Source organism: Sciurus carolinensis, chromosome 15 (genome assembly GCF_902686445.1).
Source record: "Sciurus carolinensis chromosome 15, mSciCar1.2, whole genome shotgun sequence".
Classification (NCBI taxonomy): domain Eukaryota; kingdom Metazoa; phylum Chordata; class Mammalia; order Rodentia; family Sciuridae; genus Sciurus; species Sciurus carolinensis.
The window spans coordinates 78329469-78345637 of NC_062227.1; the positions used below are offsets into that span (position 1 = coordinate 78329469).

The window sequence follows — 16169 nt, forward strand, 5'->3', positions numbered from 1 at the left end:
CCCCAATCTTCCCTACCCCTGCACACCCAGGAAACCTCGGTCAGGGCACTACCTACTTGCCACTTCACTTCTACATCCACTGCCAGCCTTCTCATTCCTTCAGAGAGGTAAGACCCCATTTATTAACCAGGAACCCTGGCTCTCATTCATTTCTTTTCTGCTGGACAGAGACTCCACCATTAGGCATCTAGGGACCCCGTCCCTTACCACTGGGCTTAAACAAGTTTTCCCATCCCTCGTGGGGAAGCCCGGTCCAGGACTGGCACACCATGTGGCATAAAGAGTGCAGGGGATGCTTTTCTCTCCCTTGTCACTTCTGTTGGGCCTCTCCAAAGATGGGAACTACCCAATCAATTCCCAGAGACACCCCCTTGGGTTGTCTCTCCACCAATTTTAAAGCCCTCTATTCCCATACTGAAATCCAAATGAAATGCCTCTTTAAGCTCAGTACTCAAATCTGGCCATGGTACAATCTGGAGAGCCAGCATAAGTGGCCCAAATATGGAACTCTAGATAAAGAGGTTCTATAAGATTTAGAAAAATATTTAACCCGAAATGGCAAGTACTTGGAACTCCCGTACCTCCAGACCTTTACCCTCCTCCATTCAAACCCCTGCCTGTCAGCCTTGTACTACATTGCAGTTACTAGCAACAAATTTATAATCCCCTTCCTCATTCACCGCCCTGGAGATAGCTGATAAACCCCCTCCTTACAGGTCCAGGGTCCCCACAGTCCCTGAGACCTCTCCCTCCCTTTCGGGCTCCCTCCCCAAAAGGCCCCTAGCTCCCCCATCAGGTCCTCCTCCCCAGAGCCCTGTGGTTGCCACATCAGACCCTCCTTCGCTAACTCCACACTCTCCCTTCCCTTTGCCATCTCCTCCCCGGACATGGTCAAAAGACTCCCAGCAATGTTCCCTCTCCTCTCCGGCAAGTGGCAGGGACCGAAAGGACCATCCAAGTTCATATCCCCTTCTCCAGCACAGATATGTCCCAAATAGGGGACAAATTAGGCTCCTTTTCTGAAAACCCTGCCAAATACAGGAAGGAATTCACCTGTCTTACTCAGGTATACCACCTCACTTGGGCAAACAGATATTATATACTAAATTCCACCCTGACCAATGATGCCCATATCTGGCAGGATCATGCCAGAGTTTTTACAGGGCCAAAACCTCCAAATCTACCAGACAGCAGACATTGATGTGCCCTCCACTGAACCTAATTGGAGATACCAACCTCAAGACCCCAGGACTATCAGGTTATAACATATGGTCACTTGCCTCCTTGAGGGAACGTCAAAAAATTCCCACCCCCAAGTAAACTGGGAAAAGCTAAAGAAAATCACCCAGGGACCTGAAGAAAATCTCAGTAAGCTGGCCCAACTTATTGAGGCAGTCACTAAACACACAAATTTGGAAGTCAACAGCCCTGGTGGCAGTCTTGATCCCAAATACCCAGGTTAATGTTTTTCTGATCAGTTCTATTTATTCAGCTATGGAGTTTTTAAACATCTATAACATTGCAATGGAGATTCACCTACAAAAAGCTACAAGGCCTTTGCTTTTGTATTATGTGTATATAGTATTGTCAGTCTATATATGTGTGTATCCACATATCATGTACATATCAAAATTGACAAGTGCTTGTGAATTAAAATTCAAAAATATGGATCCAAATACCTTTAATTCACATGATTTAAAAGATTCAATTTAAATTGTATAAACAAATAAAAGTAAAATGTCTTTAAAATTACTTAAGTCTCTCTAGGTGGTCAAACTAATAAAATGTTGATATCTATGAAACGTATAATATCCATTGTTTCTCGGACTTTTCTTCAAGGAAGAGATGGCAAATACTGTTCAATATACTTATCTGGTATCTTGGTTTTTATAGAAAAAATAAGCAAGCTGGATTTCACATATGGAATTAATCATGACTGTTTGCTAGAGACATCTAAAAATAGCCGAGATGACTCATGAGGTTTCCGTACTACCTGATCTTTTTGTGCTAACACCCATCCCCTTTAACCAGAGAATTGTTTAATATTGTTGTACTGCTGTCTAAACAAAGATTTCCATGGCAGATAAGTTTCAGCGCCACTGACCTGGCACTCACACAGTAATCAGAAAATATGTTTAATTCCATTCGTTTTTTAGGCCCACAGTAACAGAGAACTGTAAACTGGGTGGCTCAGAACAAAAATGTTGTAGAAGCCAGTAGTCCAAACACAAGGGGTGGGCAAGGTCAAACTCCCTCTCAGGACTCCAGAGTAGAATGTTCCTGTCCTGGGGGCCAGCAATCCTTGGTGGGCCTTAGCTTTTGGTACCCTAACTTCAACCTCCACCTCTACCTTCACCTGGCATCTTCTCTCCGGGCTGTGTTTGTGTCTCTTCTTATTAAGAATATAATTCATATTGGATTTGGACTCACCCTAAACCAGTATGACCCCATCTTAACTAATCACAAACACAAGACTTTATGTCCAAGTAAAACTAATCACAAACACAAGACTCTATGTCCAAATAAAGTCATACCTTAAAGTGCTGGGTGGGTATGAATTTGGAGTGTGGGTGGACACTAGTCAATACAGTAAACAAATTATTAATATATTACAATAATAAATGAAAAAATTATTAGCATTATTTGTAGATGATTTTTCTTGAAAAGTCTATATTGACCTGTATTACATATTCCAAGAAAATATTCAAATGATAAAAGTTTCTAACATTCAAGCTTTAAGTAAAAGAAATTTTTATTACTCCTCCATCACATAATAATTTCTACCAGGGGATACCAACCTATGACCCTCAGACTCATGAGAAGGGTTATTCCAAAAATTCTGTGAATTTACACATACACCAAGCACTGTATGAAGATCAAGTAATGTCTTTCACTAGTATATACTTTTGTCTTAATGTAGATGAATAATATTGTGGTTAGTCAAATATGAATTTACTTTAAAACCATTACAAAATTGGCAATGGCTTTTTTTCATTATTTTCTCAATCAAAAGATCCTAGAAAAGTATTTAAAAACTATTACCCTAGGCCTATCCAAGAGAATAAAATAATTAATATGAGGTATCACTTTTAATCCAGCAAATTGGCAAAGACAAAAAACTGACAAGGCCTCATGTTAACTGGGTTACAGAGAAACCAGCATTTTCTTTCACTCTGGTAGAGTTTAAAAAAAAAAAAAAAAAGGTTCAAACTTCATAAAAAGCCAAATCTGGTAATGCGAACCAAGATCCTTAAAAGGTACATACATTTATTTTAAGCCAGGAACTCTACTTCTAGGAATATACTGTAAGTCAAGAAAATGTGCCCAGATATTTCACAAGAGATTGTCCACCTCAAAACTGTCTTCACTGGAGAAAAAGATGGAAACAGCATAGGATTGGTTAGGTTGTATGGTTGCCATACAGTTTACGTTGTGCAGTCAATGAAGAAGATGCAGTCTCAGCAAGTCTTCAAGCAGTGCTTGAAGTAGAAATAGATCCACGATGTCTTTCAGGTGCCGGCTGCACTTGCTCCCTCACCTCCTTCTGGTGCTTACAAATGTTACTATTTCACCACAACCTTCTTCAGCCATGCCTCCTGAAACTGCATCCAGATCCTAAACACATAAGCCTTTATGCTCCTTCCCTACTAATTTTTTTCCATAGCACATACCACCATCCAACACAATGCATTTTAGTCATCTGTCTTGTTTATTATTATTAGAATGTAAGTTCCATGTGGGCAAGAACATTGTATGAGCTTTGTTTAGTGCTGATTCTTCAGCACCCACAACACATCTAGAATGCAAATGATACTCAAAATATATCTGCTAAATTCATGATGTATTAACTGAAAAGTCAGTCATATCAGAATACACTATATAAACTAATTTTCCTATTTCTCTTAAGAGAACGAGCAAACATGCATAAAAAGGAAAGATCTGAATAGAGAAACAAGGTATTAACACACACACACATATATATATATATACACATAAATATATATGTATACATATATACACACATACATATGTAACCACAATATTATAAGGCTTAATAGTGGTAGTGGTTTTCAAATGGGGACTGGAGGACTTAGGTGTAAAACTCCATGTATTTTTCTCATTTTTCTCAATATACTGAGTATGTAATAAATTTTAGTAGTAGTTGTGGCTTTAATTTCAAAACTGAAATCGCGTGCCCACAGCTGCTAGTAGTCAGTTTGGCAGCAAAATCCAGAATGAACAGTGGTTCTCTAAGGCATTCCTGGCAAGTGCCCCCAAAGAAATTGAAACCAGGTCCCTCAAAACAAGAGGCCTGCAGCAAGAAAACTCAAAGCTTCTATTTCGAAGTCTCTCATTTAACAATTAATGTAGATATTGCATGTTACTGGACAATTTTTCTACCTTTGTCTTATAAAAATTACCACTTAAATTGTGTGATAATTTTTCCAAAATCTGTGTTAATTTTACACATCAGAAAGAGGCACTACGTGTCCCATACCCAGCAGCACCTATTCATTTGAGAAGCACAGAGATGGGGCTCAGCTGTTTCAAAGAACACATACCAGCTCTATCCAGTGAGTTCTTCCTGAGATTAACTCATGTGTCCAGAACTTATGAAAGCCTGCTGCAGAAATTTTCAAGAACTGTTATGTAAATTAATATTTATATAACTTACATAGATAAATAAAATAATCTTAGTGGGTTCCTCAAACTCAAGCCATAATTTTCCTAAAGATAGTTTTAAATAGTGATTACAGGTAAATCCTTCTTGGTACTAGTTGTTTAAAAAACAACCACAAAAAAAGTACCAGTCTTTTCCCTAGTCTGAATCCCTAAACCAGTAGCAAATGGATATGCCTCTATCCTTAACTAAACATTTAACCAGGTTCATTTAGTCAGTACAATTCTACCAGTACTTCTTAATTGGATACACTGCACAAAGTAATGTACTACATGCTTTAAAACTTATTTTATCCTCCTTCACTTAATTGGAAAATAATGACTTTTTTTCCACAAACATGTTTTAACACCTAAAAAATGTTAAAGTCTTTGTTTTTTTGTTTTTTGCTATTTTGTTTTACTCACAATTAAAATAGTTCTCATGGAGTCCATCATTTCCCAGGAGACTAAAGCACTAATTAGGCAATTGGTTGAAAATCCCAAGTAGGAGTGGGAAGGCCCCAAGACCCTAGCCTGCTAAGCTACTCTTCAGAGCTCTTTTTCCATCTGTTAGACAAGATTTTAAATTTTTGCACTGTTGGAAGCACATTTCCATTCTTCTTAAAACCAACCATACATTGTTAAGAGCCACACGATTAGCAAATCATTCAAGTTATACACATGTTCTCACGCAGATCTATGTCTGATATACTTAGTAAAAGGAGAGTTTAAAAGTTTTTTCAAGTGTCAAATTTTTGCCTAATAACTTTGAATAAGTTCAATATTTTAAAAATCTAATTTCTGTGCCTTTTTAGTATCTAGCAAATCAAATTAATAAAATAGATAAAAATTGAGCTGAGTTGATACATGTGCTGCTATATTTCTCACAGGGTGATATTTATACATACACTGTGTTAAAAAACCATTGATTCCTTATTAACATCAATTTTCCACAATATAAGACATATAAAATAATACTTTCTTGACACAGACTCCCTGTTATTTATCGGAAAGAAGTGAAATCAACACACTATAGTGATACACACATACCAATATTTACAGCAGCACAATTTACAATAGAGAAGTTACGGAACCAACCTAGGTGCCCGTCAACAGAAGAATGGATAAAGAAACTGGGGTATATGTCCACAATGTAGTTCTACTCAGCCATAAAAAGAATGAAATCATGCCATTTGCTGGTAAACCGGGTGAACTGTAAAAGCATAAAGCTAAGTGAAGTAAGACTCGGAAAATAAAGGTCGAGTGTTTTTTCTCATATGCAAAAAGCAGAGAGAAATAAGGAATTCAAAAGGAGGGACCTCATGAACACAGAAAGCAGGAGGGTGGAGTAGAGGAGGGGAGCTGCAGGAGGAGAGAAGGGAAAGCGCGAGAACCGCAGCCCGCGAGCACGTGGGGCGCCCAGGACGACCTCCTCCCTCCCTGGGGTGACCGGGAGCTGCTGCAGGGCGGCTTCTGCTTCCCGCCAGGCTCTCCCACGCCTAGCACCGCAGGGGCCGCCCTCGGTCCGACGCCCGGGGAAAGGCGGAGGCAGGGCCGGGTCCCGTAGGAGACCTGCGGCCTGGGCCGGCTGGCGGCGCAGCGCCTCCCCGACCGGCTTCCACTGGAGGGCCTTGCCGGGCAGCCACGGTGTCCCCGCCGCCAGCAGGAGGCCCCGGGAGGTCCGGGCTGGGTGCCCCACGCGGCCCAGACCCCTGCAGACACCAGGCGCCGCCCACCGTGCGGCCTCGCAGGGCCCGCCGGGGGCGGCGCCGCATGCTTCCCGGGGGTCACTGCTCTGGTACCGGACTTGGGAACCCACTTTCCAGCCTGAGAGGACTTTTCTGCCGTCCTTCACCCTTTCCCGCGTTAAAAAGAGCCGCCAGTCACGTGGCGGCGAGCGACCAATAAAAACACTGACTCCAGAACGGTGGGGCGAGACGCCAGGGTTCCCCCGTCGGGCAGACCCACCCGCGGGTCCCACCGTCACCTGAACCCGGAGGCCCCCGCGCGCCACGTGGCCGACCCCGCGCTGCCCCGCGGCGCGCCGCCACCCTGGAGCGGCCCGCGCTGCGCCTGGAGGCCAAGCCAGTGCTGCCTCAGGATCCGCCCGCGTCCAGTCGCCATGGAGACCTGGTGGGGACCGCCCAGCGGCCGCGAGGGCTCAGCAAGTGCCTGAGTCCTGAGCGTGCGCACAAAAGTGGCCAGCCGTCGCGCATGCGTGGGCTGCCCTGCGGCCGCCGTCGCCTAGCTACCAGACGGCGTTCTAGACACTTCTGGGGGCGGCCTCTTTCCCTCGCCGCGTCGTTCTGATGTTGAGGACGTCATGCGTCCGTCGCTGGGACTTTACGACACCCTCGCCTGCTTTTTGGCATCCCCGTTCCTTTTCACCTGGCTGTTGACTGGCTTTTCTTGAGACAAAAGCAGAAATTAAATCATTTGCCTATAAGTACAAATAAGCCACAATAAGGCAGAGGGTCCTCCAATTGACATTCTTCAGAAGGGTCAGGAGAAGACCCTTATTTGCTTATTTGATTCTTGCAAGCTCTACTTGATTTACCAGACACAACCGAGTTCTTCTGCCAGTGCGGCCCCTCCCCCCCGCCGCCGCGCGCATGCGCGGCGCATGCGTGACCATACGCGCAGAGGCCTCTGGGAGGCGCGGAGAGGGCCTAGCGGCTTGGCCGCCTTGCATTGTGGGAGATGCAGTGCCTTCCGGGTCCCTGGCGCGGCGCCGCAGTGGGGAGCGAGGTCCCGGAACTGCCGTTCCCAGACGCCCGGAGTTTCCCAGGCTGCTCTGCGGAGCAGGAGGGTGTGAAAGTCAGCGCGGAAGGGTCAGGGCGCTCTCATGGGAGCGGTAGGATAGGAAGGCGGTGGTGGCGGTGAAATGTGAAGGTGCGGGTTTTGTGCGTGGCTGGCGGACCGTGCGGTGGGTCGCGAAGCTTTGCGGATCGTAGTTGCGTTGACGCTCAGAGGGACAGCTTCCTGCGAGCATGATTCGTGCGCTCCTACGAGCTCTGCAGCTGCACAGGTCCTCGGGGAGGCAGCTGCTGTTGCCACACCTCGGGCTTCATAGAGCTGCTGTGAAGACTCAGCCCAGTTTGAGGTGGGAGCTGCGAGAGCAGAAGAAAACGGTGCGACCTAGACCCGTCCTTGGACTCGCCCAGAAAACGATCTGGACACAGGGACCGGGCCCCTGCAGAGCACAGGAGGACAGCAGCAAGCAGGTGTCAGTGCACAGAGGTCAGAGCGCGGAAACCGCAGTCTCAACCTCTCAGAAAGGTAAAGAGCAGAACTTGTCTTCCAGTCGACCTGACACCAGCTGCCAGTGCCCTTTCTACCAAGTTTACAGCCCACGAGGGGAAAACAGTTCACACAAATTAAAAGAGCCGTTAAATATTTAGAACCAGAGAATATACGCCTACAGATTCATAAATTTGAACTTAGATGTATGAAATTTGATCTTGAATTTGATCATTTTGTTGCATGCTGTCTAGGAAATTTTTCTCAACCTGTGTTCCAGTGCCTGTGAGAAGGAGAAATTGGATAGGATAAATTGAAAAGAGAGTTATCATTGAGTGATCATTAGTAGGGAATTCTCAGTAATCACTTCCGTTGAATAACTGTTGCTGTTCCCAGATACTGAGCTAGACTATATAGACTATAAAGTTAAAGACATCCAGAACATCACTTGCTGTCACACATTAGGTGCAGTAATAGAACACACAGAACGGAAGAGGAAATGTAATTTGATCGGAAAAGTCAGAGTTGTTTTGACAGGTATTTTAAGTTTAATTTCTTCTTATTTTTGTTAATTTCTTCATTTCACAAGGACTTTGTAGAAAAAAATGAAAGGCAAAGAAAGCAATTCAGGCACCCATAATTATACAACACAAATATAACTATTATTTCAATGACAGTTTGTGTTATTTCAGCTCATATTCTTAATTTTTAACAAACAGTTGGTAGAATACCAATTGTTTTGTAATCTGCTGAGCATGCTAAAAATATGATTTTTTGTTCACGGTAGCAAGCAGTTCAGCCCAAAAAAACAGCCCGTACGCAGCAGTGAAAGATGTAGGTGTGTTAAACGCATATGTATCATTATCTGTCTGGTACAATCAGCAGTGTTGCACTACAGACTGGGCCTGCCATAGCGTCCTTTCTTGATGTGGATCCCAGACTAAGGTGACAGCTTTTCTTGTTACTCAGGGAATGAATGGGAGCAGTATTTCCAGTGTGGTGGGATATCTGCTCCAGAATGCAAAAGACCTGTCGTGTTTTGCAGTAGCAGTGTAGAACTCAAGAATTTGCCTTTTCCTTGGGAAGGGATGGCATGGCATGTCTGAGATAGGACCTCTTACAGGCCTCATTGATATGGTTAGTAAGCCTTGGAATCTTCCTCAGGCCCATCTCTCACTCATGAAGCACACATCTTACTACTTATTGGCTCTAACAGAATGGTGTTGACATAACAGACAGACATGTTATTTTGCTCAGTGTTTAAAACAGCATTGTCCAAATAAAACTTTGTGCAGTAATGGAAATGTTTTATATCTGTGTTGTCCAGTATGATAAATGGGCTGCTCAATAGAGGTAGAAAAAAAGGCATTCTTCAGATCAGTGGCCAGTGCCATGAGACTGTGTTAATGTGCTCCCGTGAAGTTCCCACATCTGGCATTATTACATCTATGTTGGGACCACTATCATTCTCTAGCATCTGTCTGGTTTTTGAAGGTGAAGGTTGAGGGGAGTATAATGGAGACCACCACCCTGCTACAGGAGTCTACTCTGTAAGGGTGTAACTATGGCTTCCTCATAACTTGGGGAAGTGTCCTCCAAACCTTCTCATGAAATGCGGCCAGCTGTTGGGTTTGGAGCTCTCTCCAGTGTCCACTCTAGCTGCCCACTCACAGCCTGATGAGCCTTTGCTCCATTGTTTGCCACTACTGTTGTCTCGTTTTCACATCACTTCATGGAGACCATCACTGTTTCTAAGTTTCCAAGAGTAGACATGACTGCACTTCAGTTCCTGGGGTGCTTATCTGATTGTTAGGTTCTTGATCACAGGAGGGTACCTCATGTAAATCAATTCTCACTCAGCCGGGTTTGTATTTTGTGCCCTTGACACACACCCTTTAAGAAATGGTCATATGTATGTTTTCCAAGTAATAGTCACAGTATTGTCCATTTTTCTCCTTTCTCACACCCAGTTATGTTGCACCTTGACCAGGAAGGGAAGCTGTAGAGACTTCCTGAGGAAAGTGTGTGTCTTGCTAGGCAAAAACCTCACCTAGTGTACAAGAAGTAGGACATTCAAGATTTTAATGGGGAGGAATGAGCCACTTCTTCAGGAGAATCTGAAGATTCCAGAAGTTTTTAGAGCATTGACCTCAATATTCCTGTACCAAGCTTCAAGTTCCTGTTCCTCCCAAATCAGGCCCTGCCCTGACTTGGCAGAACTGATGTGGTTGCCATGCTGACCTCTGCTACTCCACTGCCTTGAGCCTGACCCTCAACTTTACCTGTCTTCTGGGAGCAGCATGAATCTCCTTTGACCCAAATCTCTCTTGCCTTTCCCACTTCACCTTCCCTGGAAAGCCTTATTGCCATACTCTCACCTCTTCCCCAATACATCCCTGTCCCCCACAGCCATCCAACCCAATTCCTGAATTACTTAGTCCTCCCAGATTATCAAAATAACACCAACAAGTGCATTCTCTCTTACCAGTATTCCATTCCAGCTCACCATTGAGGGCAAAAGCTGTGACAATTGCCCTAAACTCTAGGCTGGGCACCTCATGCTGACGCCTATCAGTGCTCCATCTACCACCAGGCACACACAGTCCTCATTGCCATTGAGTGACTGGTAATTTAGTTCCAAGGTTCCAATTTGGAATTGCTTCCTTGAACCACTCGTGGTAGCACCTGTTGTAGGTCATCCCAGGGAAGAGACGCAGATTTGCATAGGAGGTTTATTGAGGAATGCTCAGATAGTACATGTTGAGGGGCAAGGAAAGCAGGAGTGGGCAGAGGGAGGAGCTCAAGCGCACCTGCAAGAGGGGTCATCCAGTCATCAGTGAACTCTGAAAGTAGGCAGGCGATGACCTAGTTGAGGAAGCTCCTTTCTGTTGAAAGAATGCTCACAGAGGAACTGAGATCTGTTAGCTACCCCTCCTCCCTGCGGCCAGGCAGGCCTGGCGTACCCACACTGCACCAGAGCACCCACTGCAGGAGGGATGGAGAACTGCAGAGACAAATAGTACTGAGGTTTTTTGGTACGAAGCTATTAGGACTGAGAGGTCAAGAAGACTAAGGTAAGCAATGAACAACTTCCATTGACAATGCCTATTTGTTAGCAATAGAAATTGTTTTAATGTATAAAATGTGGATAATATTCAGCACAGTCTTTATATGTAGTAGATGTATATATTGTCCATCTACTACTTTATATGTAGTAGATGTATCTGTGATTGAATAAATAGAGAAGACAGCCTGTCAGGAATGAGTGTGTTGAGAGAGACAATCAGAAATCCAGGGTATTGGGGCCTCTGACCTTATTCAGATAGTAGGCTCAAATGTGGCTGTCAGCATACTACTGGCTTTCAAAGTGTTAGGATAGTGATGAGATGGAAAGAGCTGGTGTCACCATAGGCTTTTCCATACCTAAACCTAGGTAAGGAGATTGAATTTGTGGTGACAAAGTTATTGTTTGGATCAGTCCTATGAATTGCACAGATTTGACCAATGCACTATTTTTATGTTTTAATCATATCTTTTAAATTAGGATTGTAGCTCAGTGGTAGCACATCTCTGGTTTCAAAAAGAAGACGAAAAGTCTTCCTAAAATGGTGAATAAATCAAATATATAAATATAACACCAAGAAAGTAATGTACTTTTTCAGCATCAATAAAAGAGTTGCAATTGCAGTTTTTTGCATACACATGAAGATATCTGTGTAACATGCATACATATATATTCTGTCCCATTACAGTGTCCCAGCTGAATTTCTTTAGCTCCCATAGCTTCTCTTTAATCCATCTGGACTCCTTTTATCAATGTGGGAAAAAAATAACTGCAGTATAGTCTCTGCATTTTTTAAGTTGTTTGATTCATAAATCTGGCAAGACAAATTCCTGTTCTGAATTCAATTCTCTGTATTTTATGCACCGTCAGTGGGGACATAGAAGGATGGCATTTGGGAAGGTCACTGACTGTTAAGTGTTGATGACTATTTTGATCCCTTTGGTTGACAAAGTCAACACTTAACTTAATCTGTGCACAGCAGACCTGTGTCCAGAGCTGCCTGATCTGTGGCAGTTGTTCTTATTCTGAGAGACTGCATGAGGAGTCTTCCTCCTAGAAGGTAAAATAGTATTAAGATTATAACATTACAAAATAGGACTGGGGATGTGGCTCAGTGATTGAGTGCCTCTTGCGTTTAATCCCTAGTACCCCCCCACACACACACACACAAAAAGGATTATAACATTAAATGAAATAAAAAATAGAGACTCACTGCTCCAAAATCCTGCTGAAGCTCTGAAGCACGTGGGGATTGGAGAGCTGCTGCTGAGACAGCACCAGCTCCACTTGCTTTGACCCTGACTTCACATGTCCCCTGCTACAAAGCCAAAGAGCTTTAAGTGGGCCTGCTCACTGGGGACACACTTGTGATTCATTGGCATTTTCTCTTCACAGTGAAAGAAGCTGGAAGAGATTTCACCTACTTAGTCATCGTGGTGGTTGGAATCAGCATAACAGGTTGTCAAAAACAGCAAGTACAATGTCCCTGAACATTTTTTTAACAAATAGCTTCATCTCTCACTCTTGGTTTGCTTCATCATCTTTTCCTGTAATTTTCAGGTGGCTTGTTCTACGCGATTTTCAAAGAACTTTTTTCTTCATCCAGTCCTAGTAAGGTATATGGGAAAGCCTTAGAAAAATGCAGATCACATCCCGAGGTTAGTTCTCTGATGAGAGGGAGAACATGTGGGGGAGGCAGAAATGGGCCCAACTCAAGTACCAGTCCTGCACCCCGGGGGAATTCATGTGAGAGCACACAGTGGTTGGGTTGTACTTATGTTAAGTCTTTGTTCTGTACTTAAAACTCTGGGATCAGTGTGTGGGTATTTTCATCCTAATTGTACAAGTGAGTTTTTTTTACTAGTTGCTCATAGATATTTAATACTGAGGATACACCAAAGTGTCAAACTCAAGTGATATGTTTCTCCTCTTTTCAAAATACCTGTTTCATAGTCTTATGATAGTTATCATTAACATTACCAAAAGTATGTTATGTGCCAGGCGTTGTGCTTAGTGACTCAATGCATGGTCTCGTTAAATCTCCCAGGGGCCCTTTGCATTAGGTATTACTGTCATCTCCAGTTTGCAACTAACTCAGCCTCAGTCACTGAACTAGTGTGAGAGCCAGCACCCAAATCCAGGCTGGTCTGATTCCACATCTTACCATGTTGGGTACAGCCTTCCTCAGCCTTTCCCTGGGAAGAATCAACATGCAGCCACACTGGTTTGTGAAGAAACCTGCCAAAAGAAAAACCTTATGTCATGGCTCTCTAGTCACAGATAGCAAGACAACCTGGCTGTGTGTGACAGATTCCTTACCCCCTGGGGGAAGCTTCAGCATTGAAAAACAGCAACACCGTGAAAGGTGACCGCAGAAGGCATCATAAATATGAGGGCTCAAGCAGTGAGTTCAGAAAAGCCCAGTCCTTGGCCAGGGGCAAGATGCAAGGCCACAGGTTCTCCCAGCGTGGTGTGCTGTGCTGGGTTCCTGGGGCAGGGCCCTGAGTGCCACATCAGTCTCTGATCGTGTCAGGGCGGGCACCTCAGCAGCCAGAGGGCTCTGGCGTCTTTCTTTTCAGTCTTTTGGTTTCTCTTAACTGGACTCTGGTTATCTGTGGGAACCATGGAGAGGGAAGCAGGAAATGAAAGCTGTCCCTGAGAGTGGAAAGCGGGCAGGGACTAAGAAAGATTCCCACTGTAGTTTTTGGGAATCAAATTATATCTAGATTGTATTATATCTAAATTATCTGTTTTTACAGGCTACAAAAATAAATATGGGTGGAAACCTAATTAAATATTAGGATGCATCTCTGAGAAGAGGTGAGGAGTTTTAGTGTTATTCACCATCTCAGCATCTCAGATTTTACAGCGTTTTGAACAAAACAAAATCCACAGAATAAACACAGAGTGTAAGATATTACTGAGGTCAATAACTTAATTTGCTGCCAAGAGGAACTGTGAAAAATAATTAAGTTTTAACAATTTGGTTTTATCAGTAGTTTTTAAGGGCCCACGGCTTCTTGGGCACCATGCCTTATTAAAAAATAGATACTCCTAGTGTTCTGATACTGATGTGTTTAATCTGTTAAAGTAAATTATTTGGACAGTTGTTCCATTTGTTTCAGCCCCACAGTATATATATAGTATCCTTTTCTTTTGTGTCTGGAAATTGTGATAGTAAAGTTGCTCAGCAAAGAGACAGAGACAATTTTACAAAATTGAAGGCCAGTTTTTTGTTTTTTTTTTTTTAGTTTGACATCAAATTTGTCCTTTTTTTTTTTTTTTTTTTTTTTTTTGGTACCAGGAATTGAACTCAGGGGCACTTGACCACTGAGCCACATTCCCAGCCGTATTTTGTATTTTATTTAGAGATGGGTCTTACTGAGTTGTTTAGCTTGCCTTTGCTGTGACTGACTTTGAACTCATGATCCTCCTGTCTCAGCCTCACGAGGCATGTGCCACCATGCCCAGCTAGTATTTGCTTTTTAAGTTTAATAAAAACTACATTTCTACTTCACATAAATTTACCATTAAGAATAATAGATTCACACCTGATTTTAAATATGTCATTATTTCTTGGTGTTTTTCCTCGCTGTTTGAGTGACTTAACTCTTTTCAACATCATAACTTTTAGCATTAGACCCCACATATTAAATGTCATTTAAAGTGACCATACATTTTAATCTTCAAACCATGAAGTATTACCAAAATATTTGGACACTGTGTTTGCTTTTTGTAAATGAAGTGGAAACAGTTTCCTTTAGCCTACATTGTTCTGAACCTACAAGTGATGCCATAAAGTTCTTATTTCCATTTCTGTGCATGAAATATTTGTTTAAATTATTTAGGGGATGAATTTTTTTGCTATTTAACCTTTTTTCCTAGCTTTCTCATCAGTGAAGTCATCATTTTTTGAAGCGATCAGGCCTTACTGATTATTTTTCTAAAATCACTTGGTTTGTAGAAAACATTTCCCTAGGAATCATAAAGAAGGAACACTAAGCAGGCATGGTCTTTTTTCTGCAGGTGGTCAGTGTCTTTGGTGAGCCTGTTAGAGGCTATGGGGAGATGACACGTCGCGGGCGGAGACAGCACGTCAGGTACCACGGTGCAGGTTGGAAAGATGGGGCAACTTTTAAATGACAGGGACCTATTAGCCTTAGGCCATTCCGTTTTCTCCACAGTTTTATTGAATATGTAAGAGATGGGCTGAAACATTTGCGAGTGAAGTTCTACATTGAAGGCTCCGAGCCAGGGAAGCAAGGAACGGTGTATGCGGAAGTGAAAGAGGTATGAGAATGAGCTGGGGTCCCTGGGGTCCACAGTTCTGGGCTTATTGTTGCCCAAGCTCTGAAAGGTAAATAACACCTGGAAATACATTTTTTTCAGAATCCAGAGGGTGGCAAATATGAATTTCAGTATATATTTGTGGAAGTAGAATCCTATCCTAGAAGAACTATTGTGATTGAAGATAATCGAGTCCAAGATAATTGAGAGTCAAACAGACATGCTGGCGTGGTGTGGTGGACACACTGGGGCCATCACGGCTCCCCCGAATCTGCCCAGGAAGAGGGCGTTATTATAAAAGTGAATGTAACAGGATGTTTGACACACTTAGACAAACCAAATTAGAGATTTTCTTGTGAAAAATCATGAAATAGAGCCTGTTTTATGTTGCTTCATTAAATTGTCAATCTTGATAGCATTTTTGCATCTTTCATGATGAGAATTTTTTGTTACTGAAAATTTTACACCATGTAAATAAAGAAGAGATTTCAGTATTTTATGCTTTTTTATATTGTATAGTTGGTAAAGCCTACAGAATAAAATTAAAACTAACAGAAAGATGTAAAAAGCATCTTCCATTCTTATACTTTCGAATCTGACATGAGATAAACGTGAAAGTATTTGAGAGCTGTAGTGAACCAGATGATACGTACATTACACAGGGTTGTTCACACTGATTTTTAGCAGCCTATCTAACACTCCCTCTTCACTCCCTCTTCCCTTGAGTGCACTGGCCCTCCCCACCTCTCCTAGTTACCGTCGTTGGCCCTCACGTTCTGTGGCTGGTTGGGGTGACTGACTGAGAAGATGGGTGCAAGTGCCTGAACCAGAGGCACCCCGAGGGTTTCCAGCCCACTCAGAACTTAGGCTGATACTTTACTAAGAAAAACCCAAAAAGCAGTGGAGGTCATTGAAACGT

At 43.0% G+C, this 16169-nt stretch overlaps 2 protein-coding genes across 3 annotated transcripts in view; one reads left to right on the top strand and one right to left on the bottom strand.

Moving 5' to 3' along the window:
* The window catches only part of Fbxo15 (F-box protein 15), a 60382-nt gene extending 53363 nt beyond the window's left edge, over nt 1-7019 (bottom strand). The window contains exon 1 of one of the 2 annotated variants that reach the window (XM_047525936.1): nt 6647-6996. In XM_047525936.1, coding sequence (XP_047381892.1) covers nt 6647-6783 — 137 coding nt within the window. In that variant the 5' untranslated portion in view covers nt 6784-6996. Of the gene's footprint in view, nt 1-6646 lie in introns of both variants that reach the window. The other variant, XM_047525937.1, reaches the window with a different exon arrangement.
* Nucleotides 7020-7411: 392 nt separating this feature from the next.
* On the top strand, nt 7412-15665 carry Timm21 (translocase of inner mitochondrial membrane 21). The gene is made up of 6 exons (XM_047527011.1): nt 7412-7938; nt 12359-12421; nt 12524-12621; nt 14990-15063; nt 15148-15253; nt 15353-15665. Exons 1-6 carry the CDS (start codon nt 7650-7652, stop codon nt 15455-15457), a joined length of 735 nt encoding a protein of 244 aa, XP_047382967.1. The 5' UTR covers nt 7412-7649; the 3' UTR covers nt 15458-15665.
* The last annotated feature ends 504 nt before the right edge of the window (nt 15666-16169 follow it).